Here is a 20,570-nt window from a genome sequence, read left to right as displayed (position 1 = left end):
TGGAGTATGGTATTTATTATACTTTTTTATGTTTTGTGAGTGTAGTGTTAGATGGTAGGGTATTAGTATTATTATTTTGTATTTTATTTAATTTTTTGTTTTTTTGTTTTGTTTTTTAAAAACAAAGTATAAGGGAGTTATACTCCAGTCTAGTAGGTGGCGACAATGCAACATGTATTGGATGCCAACCGCCGTTAAACCTCATCGAAGAAGAAGAAGGTTTCTATCATCCAACGTGAATTTCGGTAATTTCAGTAAACCCAGAAGTATCAACGATAGATTGGTGAATTGCTTGAAAAAAAGTAATCCACCTAAAAAAGGAATGCAATTCCAACTGCTAGAGACAAGCGACAAATGAGCAACAATTGCACTCAATGAACGTATTGCCACGATGTGAGAAACAAATACAAAGTGTCGCCTAACTCGCAGCGCAATGCTAGTTTGCAACCACCATAACTTAGCTAGCTCGCTAGGTACGTTAGCTCAATTAGCTTGTTTTGGTTAACTTGTTAGCATGCTAACTGGTTAGATTTCACAGCAAGCAAGGTTTGACATGGAAAACATGTTTTTAGCTACGTTGCTGTTAGTTGGATAGCAACATAGCTTGTTAGGTATACAATCTTTGAGTACCAGTGTATTAGCTTCGCTAGTTAACGTTAGCTAGCCAGCTACCGTGTGCATTGCTAGTTGTCAACAGGAAAGACAACACTTCCTACAAAAATAACTAGAAACCTAAGCGGTCATCTCCTAGTCTGCTGACGTTGATATTGGTTAGAAAGAATGAAGAACCACCTTTGACCGTTCAGTTTTTTGTTATAATTAGGTAGCTAACTAAACTCACTAGCTAACGTTAACTACTCAAATTGCAAACTTGAGTTATAGTGACTAACGCATAAATACAATGTGGCTCCAGCAAAGACTAAAGGGCCTACCAGGTCTGCTGTCAAGCAGCTGGGCTAGAAGAATGCTAATTGGACTGCTGTTTTTCCTCATCTTCTACTGGTACCTTAGCTCAGACAGCGCTTTGAGGTTGTTCAGTGGCTCAAGCCAGTCGGACGGGCTGGCTGGACAATGCCTCCAGACTGAGATCCACAGGTGGAAGTCACTGGTGGACCGGGGCGAGGGAATATACACTACTCCCCAGGAGAAAGCGGTCACGCCTTTTGTCTCCGGTAACGGCCATTTCCTGGTGGACATTGACTCCAACAGACTGTGGGTGGCCTCGTCCTCCCAGCCCGGCTCGGCCCCCGTCTACCAGACTGAGTACTCACCCATAGTGGGCGTCCATGTCCCCGGGAAGCTGGCCGAGGCGCGGGCCACCATGCTCTGGTTCCGCAAAGGGGCTGTCCTGTCCGTCCGCTGCGTCCTCCCAGGGGGAGTCGGCAGCTCCGGGTCAGCCCGTGACTGCCTCACCGTCCGAGAGGAGTTCATCGCCCACCGCAGCCGGCCCAACGTCTTCCTCCAGAGGATCCACGTCAACAACCCCTCTGAGCGGGCCGCCACCCTGGAGGTGTCCACCGAAACGCCCTTGTTCGGGAGCAAGTTCTCAGCCAGTGTGGAGAAGGTGGAGGACAAGGAGGTGGTGCTGTCGTCGGGCCGCGTGGTTCTGCCGGAGAAGAAGCAGATAGTGGTGGTGGTGGTGGCCACCAATAAGCTGGGCAGCCGCATCCAGGTGGCTGCCAAGTCAGAGTTTGCAGAGAGTGTGCTGTCGGTGGTGTGGATGTCGGAGCCCATCGAGTCGGCCAAGCTGGAGGAGACCTTCACCAGGCTCCGAGACGGGGCCAAGAAAGAGCTGGGAGAGCTGCTGAGGGCCAACGTAGAAGATCTGGTCCAGGACCACCAACAGGCCTGGATGGACCTCTTCATCTCTGGTGAGTAAATGCAAAGTCAAGGCTGAGATGCCAGTTTTCTCATAGACTGTACAGGATGAAACAATTCATGGATGGTATTGAGAGAACCCAGTATCTAAAAAAATACTTGCATGCTACCTGATCATGATGAATGACTAGGCTAATGAATGATGTAGTTCTATATCAAATTACTATAGAGCTGGGCGATATGGACAAAAATCCATATTGCGATAAATCAACGAATTGTTTTTCGATGCGATACATTAAGATACATTATTTTGGATGGAGGTGCTAGAGCTGGGTGAAATGGACAAAAAGTCACATCACAAATGTTAATATTTTGCTCGATAACAACAAATACAACAATATTTGTTTATTTTTATGGACATTTACAGGGCTCTAGACATTTTTTTTCCAGTGCCAAGAAAGATGACTGAGATGGTAGCCTATGATATAAAAAAAAAGTCTGCTGAACTTAACAAAAATATAAACACAACATGTAAAGTGTTGGTCCCATGTTTTATGAGCTGAAATAAAAGTTCTCAGAAATTTTCTATATTCACAAAAAGCTTATTTCTCTAAAATGTTGTGCACAAATTTGTTTACATCCCTGTTAGTGAGCATTTCTTCTTTGCCAAGATAATCCATGCACCTGAGAAGTGTGCCATATCAAGAAGCTGATTAAACAGCATGATCATTATACAGGTGCACCTTGTGCTGGGGACAATTAAAGTTCACTCTAAAATGTGCAGTTTTGTCACACAACACAATGCCACAGATGTCTAAATTTTTGAGGGAGCGTGCAGTTGGCATGCTGACTGCATGAATGTCCACCAGAGCTGTTGCCAGAGAATTGAATGTTTATTTCTCTACCATAAGCCGCCTCCAACATCGTTTTAGATAATTTGCCAGTACATCCAACCGGCCTCACAACCACAGACCACGTGTATGGCGGCGTGTGGGCGAGCGGCTTGCTGATGTCAACGTTGTGAACAGAGCATCCCATGGTGGTGGTGGGGTTATGGTATGGGCAGGCATAAGCTACAGACAACGAACACAATTTGGTGGGGTTATGGTATGGGCAGGCATAAGCTACAGACAACGAACACAATTGCATTTTATCGATGGCAATTTGAATGCACAGAGATACCATGACGAGAACCTGAGACCCGTTGTCGTGCCATTTGTCTGCCGCCATCACCTCATGTTTCAGCATGATAATGCACGGCACCACGTCGCAAGGATCTGTGCACAATTCCTGGAAGCTGAAAATGTCCCAGTTTTTCCATGACCTGCATACTCACCAGACACATCACCCATTGAGTATGTTTGGGATGCTCTGGATCAATGTGTACGACACGTTTTTTTTGCACAGCCATTGAAGAGGAGTGGGACAACATTCAACAGACTGATCAACTCTATGGGAAGGAGATGTGTCGCGATGCGTGAGGCAAATGGTGGTCACACCAGATACTGACTGGTTTTCAGATTCATTGCCCTACCTTTTTTTTAAAGGTATCTGTGACCAACAGATGCATATCTGTATTCCCAGTTATGTGAAATCCATAGATTAGGGCCTAATAAATGTACACTGCTCAAAAAAATTAAGGTAACACTTAAACAACACAATGTAACTCCAAGTCAATCACACTTCTGTGAAATCAAACTGTCCACTTAGGAAGCAACACTGATTGACAATAAATTTCACATGCTGTTGTGCAAATGGAATAGACAACAGGTGGAAATTATAGGCAATTAGCAAGACACCCCCAATAAAGAAGTGGTTCTGCAGGTGGTGACCACAGACCACTTCTCAGTTCCTATGCTTCCTGGCTGATGTTTTGGTCACTTTTGAATGCTGGCGGTGCTTTCACTCTAGTGGTAGCATGAGACGGAGTCTATAACCCACACAAGTGGCTCAGGTAGTGCAGCTCATCCAGGATGGCACATCAATGCGAGCTGTGGCAAGAAGGTTTGCTGTGTCTGTCAGCGTAGTGTCCAGAGCATGGAGGCGCTACCAGGAGACAGGCCAGTACATCAGGAGACGTGGAGGAGGCCGTAGGAGGGCAACAACTCAGCAGCAGGACCGCTACCTCCGCCTTTGTGCAAGGAGGAGCAGGAGGAGCACTGCCAGAGCCCTGCAAAATGACCTCCAGCAGGCCACAAATGTGCATGTGTCTGCTCAAACGGTCAGAAACAGACTCCATGAGGGTGGTATGAGTGCCCGACGTCCACAGGTGGGGGTTGTGCTTACAGCCCAACACCGTGCAGGACGTTTGGCATTTGCCAGAGAACACCAAGATTGGCAAATTCGCCACTGGCGCCCTGTGCTCTTCACAGATAAAAGCAGGTTCACACTGAGCACATCTGACAGACATGACAGAGTCTGGAGACGCCGTGGAGAACGTTCTGCTGCCTGCAACATCCTCCAGCATGACCGGTTTGGTGGTGGGTCAGTCATGGTGTGGGGTGGCATTTCTTTGGGGGGCCGCACAGCCCTCCATTTGCTCGCCAGAGGTAGCCTGACTGCCATTAGGTACCGAGATGAGATCCTCAGACCCCTTGTGAGACCATATGCTGGTGCGGTTGGCCCTTGGTTCCTCCTAATGCAAGACAATGCTAGACCTCATGTGGCTGGAGTGTGTCAGCAGTTCCTGCAAGAGGAAGGCATTGATGCTATGGACTGGCCCGCCCGTTCCCCAGACCTGAATCCAATTGAGCACATCTGGGACATCATGTCTCGCTCCATCCACCAACGCCACGTTGCACCACAGACTGTCCAGGAGTTGGCGGATGCTTTAGTCCAGGTCTGGGAGGAGATCCCTCAGGAGACCATCCGCCACCTCATCAGGAGCATGCCCAGGCGTTGTAGGGAGGTCATACAGGCACGTGGAGGCCACACACACTACTAAGCCTCATTTTGACTTGTTTTAAGGACATTACATCAAAGTTGGATCAGCCTGTAGTGTGGTTTTCCACTTTAATTTTGAGGGTGACTCCAAATCCAGACCTCCATGGGTTGATACATTTGATTTCCATTGATAATTTTTTTGTGATTTTGTTGTCAGCACATTCAACTATGTAAAGAAAAAAGTATTTAATAAGATTATTTCATTAATTCAGATCTAGGATGTGTTGTTTAAGTGTTCCCTTTATTTTTTTGAGCAGTGTATTTCAATTGACTGATTTCCTTATATGAACTGTAACTCAGTCAAATCTTTGAAATTGTTGCATGTTGCGTTTATTTTTGTTCAGTATATTTCATATAACATATCCAGGAAATGCATGATTTGATATTTTGATGTTCAACCTGTCAAAATATGATCCAGAATTATCAGAGATTTATTTCAGGCTCTTCAGAGAATTTGGCGACATCTTTGTGCGAATTGGCCTATAGGCTATATTATTCACTACCTGAGGAAGTGGGAACTCAAAACACTTAGCTAGATTGCTAACTCTAAATATTATGTTGTTGCTAGATAGCCATGTAGGCTAATTAATTAATATATCATAGGGATGTAATGATTCATCGATACGCATCGGTCCCCGATTGAAATGTTTAAGAAACAAGTGCGTCATCCACGGACCCCAAACCGATCCAAATGTAGCATGCATCACAATTGTTCACAATTACATTCTTTCTACCTCATCTTTTGTGACAACTGATGCATCCTCTCCTTCAGTGTCGAACTGCATCGAACTGTGTTGACAGGCATTGATCTACAAGTCATTTTGCATGCTGAAAACCCCCAGGCAATATCAGTAGCCTAGTCAAACAGCGCACTCTGCCCAGCTTCGCAAGCTGACCAACGCGAGGTAGGCGGCCTGATCTTACGCACCTGAGCGGCACCTTCAGCATTCAAATGGTAAAATGGCTTGCGTGATATTAGGCTTTATTAGTTGAGTGACAACCTATGTAATTTCATAGGTTATTGTTAACTATGGGCTGTTGAAAAGTGTATTTTACCGGTGTTAGGTTCTGAACAAACTGAGTAAAAACTCAAATGGACAACTAGAAAAAGCTCCAACCAAGTGTGTTCACCCACTGGGGTCATACAGCGGCAAATACAAGGCATGATTACACAAGCACATCTATTTATAACCTTCTAATAGGTAGGGTCAACTCCTTACACATCTAGACAACCAATACATCTCTGTTGCTAGGCAGGAATTGAATTGGTTCCTCTCACTGGTGTAGTCACAGCCCTGCCTGTTACTGAAACCTTGGTGGGCGTGTATGTGTTAGATAGGAGTGTAGTAGGAGAGTCATTGTGGTTTCTTCTCCGAGGTTTCTTCTCACTTCATCTGTTGATTTGACCTCGAGACGCTTTCCTCGCTCCTCCCTCGTTCCGCAGCCAGCCTGCCTTATCAGAGACTAACAACTGCCCTTCGCCTCCCTCCTTAGAAACATGGAACTGAATATGTACTCTCAGTAACTTTCCATATACCTAGTTCCCATCTACCCTTCATTGACCCCAACATAGACATTCCTTATACATGTAAAGTAATTAATGAGTTCTAGTATGATAACATGAATAAGTACCTTTTCAAGCTAGAAACACCGGAATAAAAGTAAGCTGCTGGAGACACAGCTCTCATCTGGTCAAATCTGCTGAATGGGGCTAAAATAGATTTAGGTTTACCACCAACAATAGTTTTGGTAGTTTTGCTTGAAACAATATATGGTCATTTGTAGATATACAGGGTAAAGTTGAAAATGTCATAACGAGGACAGAAATCACTTTTGCAATGTGCACTGCATGGCCAAAAAGGAGAAGAGAAGATCACTCCGTAAAAACTTCCAAACGTTCAAAACCATTCGATTTTGAGATGGGGGGGGGGGTGAAATCCAAAATTGTGCTATATTCATTGGCTATGTCATAGCTAATTTGTAAACAATAAATATTGATACATTACTAGCTAACACTTAATCTGCAAAATGACAAGTTAATTAGTGGGTGATGGTAATTTCAGAACCAAAGTGGGGGGACAAAAACCATAGGCTACAATCTGATAGTGTTAGTGGGGCGGTAGATGCCTAGTCTCCCTTAAGGGGCCTACATAGTACATACATCATTTACACACGTCAGCTCAGAGAGGCCCAGCTCATGAGCTCCATCATCAGCAGATTTTAATTTAGAATGGAAAATGAATGTGTTTATGCAACAAATGGTAGTGCATCGAATCGTATTGCATCGAACCGAATTGCATCGATTCGTTCTCTAATCAAACCAAATCGCACTGACTCGTTTTAACTAAAACATATTGTTCCTGTAACGGAACGGAGCCCATTTATCTAGATGCGTATCGAATCATCTAGAAAAGGAAAGATTCTCATCCCTAATATATCAGTAAATCTAGGCTAATGTCCTACAAAAACTTTCCAGCGCTAGGCCTAGGCTACATCAAAACCATACTAACTACAGCCTACTCCGGTTGTAAAGTGGTGCCATGAACTCAATATTAAGAGGTGAGAAATGCATTCTATACTCATTACTCGCAGAAAGCTGTGACTCTGTAACTAGAAAAATAGTCGTCGCTTTGAAAACTGTATTTTTCCCGTAGTAGCATTTTGAGCAACGGTCATATGCTTGTGCTTCTCAGAATGCATTTCTCCCTCCTCCGTGCCCACAGTGGGGAGAGGGAGTGAGTCAGCAGCCGACAGCGAAACAGGGACCGGCAGATACTTTCATAGCAGGAATCAACAATGCATAGGCTATTACTGTTTTGATTTGTCTTGCGTTGTTGGTGGTAGGTGCACTTGATTCATAAGCCCTGCACACTGGGTAGTGTTCCCATTTTGAACCATTTCATTTGTCTGAAGGGACAAACTCCGCCTACCCGGCAGACCAGGAGAGTTGTGGCTAAATCAAGTGCGTCTCCTGCGCTGGCCAATCAGATAGCTCAAATCACTGTGCCTACAGCTTCCACGACCCTACAGGCACAGCCAAGGTTGATACTAGCCTACGTGAGTTTTCATAACTTTTAAAACCATGACCAGAGAGAGACTGTCAAAGAATACAGCAAAGAGCTGCTATTTTTATAAGTTTACGTTTTTATTCAGCACTGCTGCTCTCTCCCTCCGCTGAGACTGAGCAGGTACCCATCAGTCCAGTGAAATAAAAAAGCAAATTATTACCATTTATGCTTAGCTGTGCCTCGCAAGTGATATAACAACTGATCTGTTTTGTTATCAAAGCTTGAGTTTTGAAATATAATATGGTCTGAGAAGAGCAATATTGGCAGGCCAGGCATATAGCCAATATGCTGTAATAATCTATTAGGCCTACTGCCCAAACCTCATTCCTACAGAACTGTTTTATTCAGTTAATGTTGCATTGGCTTACATTCCTTAAGTCACAAGAAAATCAGAGTGGTAGATCTTTGCTTGCTTTTTGACTGCGAAAGTGATCTTGACTCAAAGGTTGGTGACTAGTGAGCTACAGGAACGTTGTGTAGCAAAATCACCCAAACATTCAGATGTAAGCAAACTGCTTCAGTAAGAGGAAGGCAATCTCTGTTTATTTGGATCCCCTAGGCAGCAGCTATTCTTCCTGGAGTCCACAAAAAACACAACATGACAAGTAACAAAACACTGATACACTGATAGACAAGGACAGTCACACAAATTTTAAATACAACGATATACAAACAATACAACAAAAAATAATACAATCAATACAACTAAAACGATTGTGTTAGTGTGTCTGTGTGCGCGTGCGTTTTTGTTTCTCTGTGTGTATCCCCTTCACAGTCCCATCAGTTCCATGAGATGTTAAGAAGTGTCGGTACTTTTCGGGTTGATCGTCCCAGCTTTACTATGTTGACCTATTCTGTTCCCACATCTACTGTGTGTTTCTCCTGCAGGGGTGGAGATGCGTAAGATCACCGACGCACACACGCCGTCCAGCGCCACGGTCAACACCACGCTCTACTACGTCCTCTCGGCCTCGCCGGCGCCCCTGCTGGACCGCCGACTTGGCACTGAGGAGCGTGCCCGTCTGGAGTCCAGCCTCAACTACGCCGACCACTGCTTCAGCGGGCATGCCACAATGCACGCTGAGAACCTGTGGCCGGAGCGGGTCAGCAGTGTGGCCCAAGTCCTGCAGCTGGTCAACCTGTGGACCCTCACTCTGCAGAAGAGGGGCTGCAAGGTGCTGGTGGCGGCAGGCGCCCATGGAGTTATGCAGGGTGCCGTGCTCAGCTTCGGAGGCCTCTCGTTCAACGAAAACCACCTGCAGTTCCAGGCGGACCCGGACGTGCTGCACAACAGCTACGCGCTGCGGGGAATCCACTACAACCAGGACCTGATCAACCTGGCCGTGCTCCTGGACCTCGAGGGCAAACCCTTCCTGCACGTGTCAGTCAAGCCCCAGGAGAAGTCTGTGGCGCTGTACGCCTGCGAGGCGGGCTGCCTCAACGAGCCTGTCGAGCTGACGTCGTCGCTGGTGGAGGCCAAGGGCCACGTGTTCCCAGTGATGGTGACACAGCCCATCACGCCGCTGCTCTACATCTCCACGGACCTGCGCCACCTGCAGGACCTGCGGCACACGCTGCACCTCAAGGCCATCCTGGCGCATGAGGAGCACATGGCCAAGCAGTACCCCGGCCTGCCCTTCCTCTTCTGGTTCAGCGTGGCCTCGCTCGTCACCCTCTTCCACCTCTTTCTCTTCAAGCTCATCTACAACGAGTACTGCGGCCCCGGCGCCAAGCCTCTCTTCAGGAGCAAGGTATAAAAACACAAACACAACAAACTGCTTTGAACTGATGAACAAAAAAAATGTCCACAACAAACTGCTTCGAACTGATTAACAAAAAAAACTGTCAATTGTCCTCTTCTTGATTTGTATTTTCTGTGTGGTGGCGAGAATGACCTTTTTCTTTAATTCCTCTTTGGGTGTCTGTCTGTCTTAGCGGAGACATAGTTTGGATGTGTGTGTGGGATGTTGTCTTTGGAGTGGATTTGCATAATTGCGGTGCACCCTTTCTGCTCTCTGTACAAACAAGAAATGATTTGGTGTGTTGTCATTTTCTATGTGTGAAAGGAATCAGTTTGAGAAGTCATTTGACAACAAATTATCGGAAAGTAATGCACAATATTTAGTGGGGTCCAAAATTGACACCCTTGTTAAAAATTAGCAATAATGACTATAAAATAAATAACTCAAATACTGAGCTATATTGTATGCTCATCAAAATTGAGAGATTGTATTTTATATTAATACAGTTGGTCAGAGATTTTGTTTCACAAGTAATACTTTTTTTCCCCCTAAATGGTGGAGGCCAAAATTATTGACACCCCTAAAGATTCTTATAAAAGTTTAGTATTTGGTCCCATATTCCTAGCACGCAATGATTACAACAAGTTTGTGACTCTTAAACTTGTTGGATGCGGTTTGTTTTTTGGTTGTGTTTCAGATTATTTTGTGCCCCATAGAAATCAATGGTAAATAATGTATTGTGTCATTTTGGAGTCACTATTATAAATAAGAATATAATGTTTCTAAACACTTCTACATTCATGTGGATGTTAACATGATTACGGATAATCCTGAATGAATCGTGAAGTTACAGATGGTCAAAGATCATACCCCCAAGACATGCTAACCTCTCACCAATAACAGCGGAGGATAGCATGTCTTGGGGGTATGGTCTTTGACCATCTAACTTTCTCACTCAACATTATTCACGATTCATTCAGGACTATCCGTAATCATGGTAGCATCCACAATAATGTAGAAGTGTTTAGAAACATATTCTATTCTTATTTACAATAAAATGGACTCCAAAATGACACAATACATTATTTATTATTCATTTCTGATGTGCACAAAAGAATCTGAAACACAACCAAAACGAACTGCAAATGCATGCAACAAGTTTGTAGAGTCACAAGCTTGATGCTAGGAATATGGGACCAAATACTAAACTTTTGACTACTTTATTTCTACGAATAATTAGGGGTGTCAATAATTTTGACCCCTACCTTTTTTGAGAATATAAAAAAAAAAACTTGTTTAACAATTGCTCAGAAAAAGAGATGTTGCATTAGTATAATATAATTTCACCAAAAAATGTTTTTGTTGCATACAATATAGCTTAGTATTTGAATGATTTATTTTATACAGTCATTATTGCTAATCTTTATCAAGAATGTCAATAATTTCGGACTCCACTATATTTTGCAATGACTATCCTATTAGGCCTATATTCTAATATGAGACGTACATTTGATGAGAACACTTCTGTGTCATTGAACGCACCAGTATTAGGAGTCCTCATTTAAGATGGCGGACCACAAAATCCCAGTTCTGTTACTGAACATTTCACTACATGCACTAGCGTTGTCATAATACTAGTATCGCAATACTCCGAAAGATCGTGTTAAGGAAAAAACTAAACATGAAGCAGATAACAGTCCTAATGTTGAAAAAACACACAATAAGTAGGTTTTTCAAGGACCATAGAGTTTCATCTCTTTCATGTTTTCTTTTTTGCCATGGATCTGGTATTGTAGTATCGCGATACTGGTATCTTGACAACCCTAACATGCACTAATGCATCAATAACATAAGGCTTACTTGTTTCCTGACGCAAGTTGTTTTAGTCTATCAATTTCAGAAACAGTGCAAGCAACCTCCTTTTGTTGCACCTTATCAGAGAGGAAGAGGCGAAGTGAGTGGGTTTACTCCACACAAAATCTCCCACGTTAAGCAGATCATTAATTAATTATTAAGCAAGTTTAGTTTTTGTATGAGGGCTAATGAGTGTCGAATTTAGTCTAGTTAAAATTAATTGCGTGAGGCTTATTTGATCTAATAAGGTTTTGTAATGCTTAGGTTGTTACAAGTGTACTGATATATAAATGTGATACACGTGACTTTGAGAAAATACACTTTATATCGGAGTTGTCCCTGTTGAAATTCTAACATCTCACTCTCCATTGAATAAAGGCGGTTGACGTCAACACCCCTCATCAAATCTAAATACAATTGTATTGGTCACATACACATATTTAGCCGCTGTTATTGCGGGTGTTCAAAAAAAGTATTCAAATAATTAGATGTATCCACCAATCCAAAGACCGGAATAGGCGGAAGCTTGACAGCCCGCCGTTCCGCTCTGTGGACAATTAATCCCATTGTTAGTGGAGAAATAAGCATCTCGTCATTATATCCAGTATCTTTGACCTTATACAGTGGATTGCGAAAGTATTCACCCCCCTTGGCATTTTTCCTCTTTTGTTGCCTTACAACCTGGAATTAAAATGGATTTTTGGGGTTTTGTATCATTTAATTTACACAACATGCCTACCACTTTAAAGATGCAAAATACATTTTTTGGTGAAACAAACAAGAAATAAGCCAAAAAAACAGAACTTGAGCGTGCATAACTATTCAGCGCCATCATCATTCCTTCAATTCTGACCAGTTTCCCAGTCCCTGCCGATGGAAAAACATCCCTACAGCATGATGCTGCCACCACAATGCTTCACTGTGGGGATGGTGTTCTCGGGGAGGTGTTGGGTTTGCGCCAGACATAGCGTTTTCCTTGATGGTCAAAAAGCTCAATTTTTGTCTCATCTGACCAGAGTACCTTCTTCCATATGTTTGGGGAGTCTCCCACATGCCATTTGGCGAACACCAAACGTGTTTGCTTATTTTTTTATTTAAGCGATGGCTTTTTTCTGGCCACTCTTCCGTAAAGCCCAGCTTTGTGGAGAGTACGGCTTAAAGTGGTCCTATGGACAGAAACTCCAATCTCAGCTGTGGAGCTTTGCAGCTCCTTCAGGGTTATCTTTGGTCTCTTTGTTGCCTCTCTGATTAATGCCCTCCTTGCCTGGTCTGTGAGTTTTGGTGGGCGGCCCTCTCTTGGCAGGTTTGTTGTGGTGCCATATTCTTTCAATTTTTTAATAATGGATTTAATGGTGCTTCGTGGGATGTTCAAAGTTTCTGATCTTTTTTTATAACCCAACCCTGATCTGTACTTTTCCACAACTTTGTCCCTGACCTGTTTGGAGAGCTCCTTGGTCTTCATGGTGCCGCTTGCTTGGTGGTGACCCTTGCTTAGTGGTGTTGCACACTCTGGGGCCTTTCAGAACAGGTGTGTATATATACTGAGATCATGTGACAGATCATGTGACACTTAGTTAAATAAAGTCCACCTGTGTGCAATCTAATTATGTGACTTCTGAAGGTAATTGGTTGCACAATAACTTATTTAGGGCCTTCATAGCAAAGGGGGTGAATACAAATGCACGCACCACTTTTCCGTTATTGATTTTTTATAATTTTTTGAAACAAGCTATTTTTTAAATTTCACTTCACCAATTTGAACTATTTTGCTTATGTCCGTTAAATGAAATCCAAATAAAAATCAATTTAAATTACAGGTTGTAATGCAACAAAATAGGAAAAACGCCAAGGGGGATGAATACCTTTGCAAGGCACTGTACATATTTCCAAATGTAGGCTGTAGCTTTTCCTGTCCGTGTGGATGCAAACAAGGTTTTCCCCCAACCATAAGCCTCTGGTGTAGCTAATGTTGTTTTGTTTAGCTCAGTTCCCCCTCTGTTCAATCCTTATACTGGTGCCTTAAAGTCTACTCTCAATCAACAATGGTGCGAATGTGGGTTTTGAATCTTTTCAGTTCTGTTCGCTTCAGTACTATCCTAGTTATTACCACCTCGATTTGACACATGGCATACTAATTTCAGCAAGAAATTACTGAGCACAGATAGGCTAGGCTTTGTCTCTAAATGAGAAAGACAATATGCCCATAAGGCATTTAGCGAAAGAGCGACACCAAAACTGGAAAACACAAATGGGTTAAACGAGGTGGTACTAACTAGTCTGGGAATTTTCCAAAAGCTTCTTGATACTCATCTATCTACAGTATTGGTTGCAAAATGAGATGTGTGTTTGAAATAATGGCCACTACGAAGGATGAACATTTCTACTGTAAGTGGTTGTCTTTTGATTAGCTATGACTGAGCGCCACCAACTAATCCCTTTTCGCCGTGTGGCATCATTTTGGTTTGTCTGTATTTTTTGGATGGTGTTTTCTATTGATTCACTCTGATTAAATTAAGGAATTAAATTGACAGGAGGACTTGGTCTCTCTTTTGATATCCAATCTAACAATAAGCTTGCTGTTTACTCATACCTACGGTGGGGAGAACAAGTATTTGATACACTGCCGATTTTGCAGGTTTTCCTACTTACAAATCATGTAGAGGTCTGTAATTTTTATCATAGGTACACTTCAACTGTGAGAGACGGAATCTAAAACAAAAATCCAGAAAATCACATTGTATGATTTTTAAGTAATTATTTTGCATTTTATTGCATTACATAAGTATTTGATACATCAGAAAAGCAGAACTTAATATTTGGTACAGAAACCTTTGTTTACAATTACAGAGATCATACATTTCCTGTAGGTCTTGACCAGGTTTGCACACACTGCAGCAGGGAATTTGGCCCACTCCTCCATACAGACCTTCTCCAGATCCTTCAGGTTTCAGGGCTGTCGCTGGGCAATACGGACTTTCAGCTCCCTCCAAAGATTTTCTATTGGGTTCAGGTCTGGAGACTGGCTAGGCCACTCCAGGACCTTGAGATGCTTCTTACGGAGCAACTCCTTAGTTGCCCTGGCTGTGTGTTTCGGGTCGTTGTCATGCTGGAAGACCCAGCCACGACCCATCTTCAATGCTCTTACTGAGGGTAGGAGGTTGTTGGCAAGATCTCGCAATACATGGCCCCATCCATCCTCCCCTCAATACGGTGCAGTCGTCCTGTCCACTTTGCAGAAAAGCATCCCCAAAGAATGATGTTTCCACCTCCATGCTTCTCGGTTGGGATGGTGTTCTTGGGGTTGTACTCATCCTTCTTCTTCCTCCAAACACGGCGAGTGGAGTTTAGACCAAAAAGCTCTATTTTTGTCTCATCAGACCACATGACCTTCTCCCATTCCTCCTCTGGATCATCCAGATGGTCATTGGCAAACTTCAGATGGGCCTGGACATGCGCTGGCTTGAGCAGGGGGACCTTGCGTGCGCTGCAGGATTTTAATCCATGACGGCGTAGTGTGTTACTAATGGTTTTCTTTGAGACTGTGGTCCCAGCTCTCTTCAGGTCATTGACCAGGTCCTGCCGTGTAGTTCTGGGCTGATCCCTCACCTTCCTCATGATCATTGATGCCCCACAAGGTGAGATCTTGCATGGAGCCCCAGACCGAGTCGATTGACCGTCATCTTGAACTTCTTCCATTTTCTAATAATTGCATCAACAGTTGTTGCATTCTCACCAAGCTGCTTGCCTATTGTCCTGTAGCCCATCCCAGCCTTGTGCAGGTCTACAATTTTATCCCTGATGTCCTTACACAGCTCTCTGGTCTTGGCCATTGTGGAGAGGTTGGAGTCTGTTTGATTGAGTGTGTGGACAGGTGTCTTTTATACAGGTAACGAGTTCAAACAGGTGCAGTTAATACAGGTAATGAGTGGAGAACAGGAGGGCTTCTTAAAGAAAAACTAACAGGTCTGTGAGAGCTGGAATTCTTACTGGTTGGTAGGTGATCAAATACTTATGTCATGCAATAAAATGCAAATTAATTACTTAAAAATCATACAATGTGATTTTCTGGATATTTTTTTTTTGATTCCGTCTCTCACAGTTGAAGTGTACCTATGATAAAAATTACAGACCTCTACATGCTTTGTAAGTAGGAAAACCTGCAAAATCGGCAGTGTATCAAATACTTGTTCTCCCCATTGTATGTGTTGATAGGCACTCGTCCTATCCGCAACCGACTCCCAGCTCCTAGACACTTGTAGAGATTTTGATGACAGTTCCAGTAGCTCCACATTGTCTTCTGATAGGCCAGGTGGAATTGCTGCCATATTTCTTACACCTTTCCAGTCCTCTCAGATTGCCACATTTGCCCCAGGGTTAGAAGCTCAACCTTGGGTCGATTTGGGATTGGGGTAAATCCATATTAATTCAATCACTTTTTGACAGCATCCTTTTTGATTTAAACAAAACTTTAGGGGGCCAGGCCCGCCCTACTGTACCGCCTTGCCCGTTCAAATTCAATATTGAAATATTGATAATTTATCTGACCGAGATGCGCGCCGACAGAAAGACGCATCAATCTCAATTAAAGCATCCGAGTGAGTGAAGCAGCGCCCTCTGTCTCAGTATGTGTAGACCATGTATGGGTATGGGGGTGTGGCGAAGATATGGTGCATCTCCAGAATGCATGCATATGTAGGAAAGTGCCCATTTGGCACTGTCTTATTTCTGATTGTCTTAATTCACCACACGTTTTTTTCTTTGCCTCACACAAGTCAACAAAGTCTGTTTTTTTAACATCCATTGTGAATGAGTTCCTCAGTATTTGAAAAATCTTTCCAACACTCCCGGCCTTGATAATCACCAAGCCTCGGTGTGAAAGAGCAAAATAGAATGATCTGATCATCCCTTATAGCCAGAGGAAGCTCAAAGAAAGAAGGCAGAGACAGGCAGGGAAGAGAGATGAATGTGATTGAAAGAACCAGAATTTTCATCTGGATATTTTCTACTGTTTTTATTTTGTCGGCTTTAGGCCTATGTATTTTACTTAGTTGATGATGGAAGTTATAGGCCTACTGCTGCATTGGCCTATAGGCTGAGTTCTACGCTCTCGTTTCTTTAGCCGCCAATGGACTTTTTGGACCTGAACGCCTAAACATTCAGGAGATGGAGGTGCTCAAAGTTTACCCATTTAGCAAACCCCACCATACCATGAGACATCCATGTCTTCATCACTGGAAAAGATAAACGGTTCAGTTTGATATCATTTAAAAGCTTACAAACAGGGTTGTCAAACTGTTATAATTTCTAAAATCATGTTTTTTTTAAATAAAAATTGTCCTTTTTATACCTTTAAATTATCTAAAAACTAGTAAACTCACATTTCTCATTCGCATAGGTTGTAGCTTAGAACCTACTTTACATAATCTGAGGTTTTTGTGTTGTGCCCGCCATCTGTTTACACAACATGCTCTTGAATACAGGGTGAGTGTCATTTCAATCATATAAATAGAATTCATAGAATTGACCTATCCCTTCAGACCACTGCAATTTAGCTGGTACACCATAGAAATGTAAATGTTAATTTTAACTAATTACTACCACAAAGATGTCCGCTAGTCTACCCACCATCGAATGTCAACTTAAATGGTCATGTCTATTCTATTATCTATATTTCTATGATTTCAATAGGTTTCCTATGGAGGATTGACTGTATAATTTAAAACAGATATTACCATTCAAGTCAACATTCTCTGATGTGTAGACCTCCAACCAGCTTTGTGGTGCCATTTGAAAGTCAACATTTTAATTTGATTCCTATTTTAGTACATTTATCAGCCCAAACATGACACCCACCCTGTGTTCAAGAGCATGTTGTGTCTCAACCGATGGTGGGCACAACACAACCTCAGATTATGTCAAATGGGCTCTAAGATACAACATATGCGAATAGGAAAAAAATCGGAGTTTGCAAATTTTTGGATAATTGACGTTTAAGGTTAAATATATTTTTCTTATTCAACATTTTTTAAAAGAAATTATAAAACAGTTTGACAACCTGTTTGTAAGATTTTAAGTTATATAAATCTCAACCGTTTATCTTTTCCAGTGATAACGACATGGATGTCTTATGGTATGCAAAATCGGTCAACTTTGAGCACTTTTATCTCTTGAATGTTTTGGCATTCAGGTCCAAAAGGTCACTCTGATCACTTCTACAATGGGCAAATATGTATGGAAGGTTTTGTTCAAATCAAAAGGGGTGCTGTCAAAAGTGATTTCATTGCATTTGCTGTTTCCTCTTCCTGTTTATAACCCTCCCCTTTAACCTTACCAGGTGACGAAGCCAAGTGAGGAAATGGAAGCTTAGGAAGCAGCCATGACATCACAGGTGCAGAGTAGCAGCCAGCAAATTACATTGCCATAAAGTGTGTTACTGTTCATGTCATCTGATTGGGGTCATTATTTAGCAATGATATTTGTGTTGTGATGGTCAACATGTTGATTTGACTTTCGACATGTTGGAACTGAATTCAGAGAAAAAAGCTCATATCGCCTGACAACCTATTTCATTGGCAAGGCTAGTGAAAGTCTGTCATTGTTTACAATGCTTCTATTCATTTTGGCAGGACGACCTGTCGGTTTGAATGAATACCATCATCATACACTATGGGTGGAATGATGCCAACCGATTTGTTGTCACTCACTGGCAAAACTCCAAATGGAGGCTCATTTCTCAAAGGTTGAAGTATGAGAGTGATTGAAGGGAATCGGCTTATTTTCTTTCACATTATCGGTCCTGTTGGTAAATCTTAATATCGATCCTTGCTTCCTTACTTACTTGGAAGTCTAACATGGTCTAAAATGATTGCATTGGTAAAGACAAGGGTTCCACTATCTAGCTTTCACCAATGTCATTGTTTCAGGGAATGGGGGGATGGATTTTCAAAGTATTTAAACAGGTCAATTTCCTATACCCCTCTAGTCTATTTTCTGCAAAGCTTAATATAGTCCAAATTAAGTTGTTGTTTTTTTTATCTGAGGATCAACTCACGCCGAGCAAGTGTCAATTTAGTCTTAAGAACCATTGACATCAAACTGATGCTAAATTACCAGGTCCGTCCGGCAGTGTGCATTGGGTATTCATTTCCTAGTGGAAAAAGTCACTTATTGGTGAATTTCTCTGAGTCTGCCACTCAGTGCACTTCTTCAAGACCTCTGCTTCTGAACACCAAACATTGCTAAGGTGACCAAAATATATTCACTGAGCTATATTGTATTCGCAATTTTTTGGGCAAATTATATTTTATACTAATACAATTTCTCAGAGAAAGAGATTTTGTTTAACAAGTAATAAAAAATGTATCTAAAAGATAAGGGTCAAAATTATTGGCACCCCTGTTTTCAATACTCTGGCACCCTCCCCTTTTTAGGTATGGGGATCTTTTCTGCTTATCACATCTTCCTTTCAACGCCAAACCCACCACTGGTGTGTGTGGCCAAAGAGCTCTATTTTAATGTCATCTGACCATAGCACCGGTTCCAATCCAAGTCAGTGCTAATGCCGTTTAGCAAACTCCAGGCGTTTACATTTATTGGATGACATGAAAATAGAGCTCTTTGGCCACACACACCAGTGGTGGGTTTGGTGTCAAAAGAAGGCTATGATAAGCAGAAAATAACCTCATACCTACTGTAAAATACGTTGGTGGATCTTTGTTATGGTGCTATTTTGCTTCCACTGATTAGGGCCAACGGCATCATGAACTTTACCCAGTACAAGGACATTTTAGCCAAAAACCTGGTTACCTCTGCAACAACTTGGCCGCAAGTGGATCTTCCAGCAAAACAATAACCCCAAGCACATATCAAATTCCACAATGAAATGTTTAATTGAACACCCCAAAAAAATATTGCTATGGCCATCGTGGTCTCTGGACTTGAACCCCATTGAAAACATGTGGTATGAATTGAAGAGGGCAGTCCATAAGAGTAGACAAAGGATATCAAGCTCTGGAACGATTCTGAATGGTCTAAGATCCCTCCCAATGTGTTCTCCAACTCATAAAACATTTTAGGAAAAGGCTCAGTGCCATTGACCTCGCAAGGGGAGGGTGTCGGGGTATTGAAAACAGGTGTGCCAATAATTGACCCCTATCTTTTTGAGAAAAAAAGTATTGTTGAACTAAATCTATTTCTCTGAGCAATTGTATTTGTATCAAATATCATTTAAAAAAAAAAATTGCACACAATATAGCTCAGTAATTGTATAATTTATTTTATACAGTCTTTTTTGCTCCTCTTTATCAAGGGTGCCAATCATTTCGGTCATGACTGTATCTCAAGTTAGGATTCGGCCCTAAGCAATCATCTCCATTAACAATGGATTGAAATGTAAACATTCACATTGTAAATGAGCCTTGTTTTTTTGGTTGGTTTTGGAATATACTTAAATGTTTTTTGTAGCCTGTATGTTTCCACTGCCACTTCACTCTGACACATTAAACCAATGGACTTACATTTGGACATTCATACAGCAGATGTTTCTATACTCTATATTATGCAAATGAATCTACCATGATTGAATTTATGTGCTTTAACTTAATGTTGTTTTTAAATACTCCACAATTACTAGATAAACTGAGTTTCTACCAATCTGATTTGTTGTGAAGTGTGAATTGTTTCTTGTTCATATAGCATTTTTAAGGGCTTTTCTGAATCTGTTATTTTGATTGTAACTACTGAGTGTGCCTTAAATTAATTTATTCTGATTACACCTACAGTTTGGTTGGATTGTACTTGAATGTGATTTGGGAGAAAATAAAAATGTATGTGTATGTTATTGTAAGTTGATTTGGATAAAATACAAATGCATTCATAGAGACTTTGAATTATGATTGAAATATGTTCAATTAAAGTATGCTGTCAGAGATTGTTAAACTCCTTTGTGAATGAGCATTGAAAGTGAAATCTATGATGTTATATTTGTATTCAACAGTGCTTGACTTGAGCCGGAGCTGTCTGGAACACTGAACCGGCACTTCTCATTTTTTGGGAATTGCGTACCGGCTCCTCTAAAAAAAACAAAGTAGCCAATCGCTGGCCCAGATTCACACACCGAGGCAAAAAAGTTTGATCAAAGCTGAAT

At 42.1% G+C, this 20,570-nt stretch overlaps 1 protein-coding gene across 1 annotated transcript; it reads left to right on the top strand.

Annotated features, from left to right (window-relative positions):
• The first annotated feature begins 206 nt into the window (after positions 1-206).
• Positions 207-20,354, top strand: LOC311149632 (uncharacterized protein KIAA2013 homolog). The gene is made up of 3 exons (XM_084186826.1): positions 207-1,871; positions 8,718-9,580; positions 17,760-20,354. The coding sequence occupies exons 1-3, from the start codon at positions 902-904 to the stop codon at positions 17,790-17,792; spliced, it is 1,866 nt and encodes a 621-aa protein (XP_084042952.1). The 5' UTR covers positions 207-901; the 3' UTR covers positions 17,793-20,354.
• Positions 20,355-20,570: the final 216 nt, after the last annotated feature.

Source organism: Coregonus lavaretus, assembly GCF_964263955.1.
Source record: "Coregonus lavaretus genome assembly, chromosome: 22".
NCBI lineage: Eukaryota > Metazoa > Chordata > Actinopteri > Salmoniformes > Salmonidae > Coregonus > Coregonus lavaretus.
Note: the sequence above shows the minus strand (reverse complement) of the source record. Positions and strands in the feature narration are given on the sequence as shown.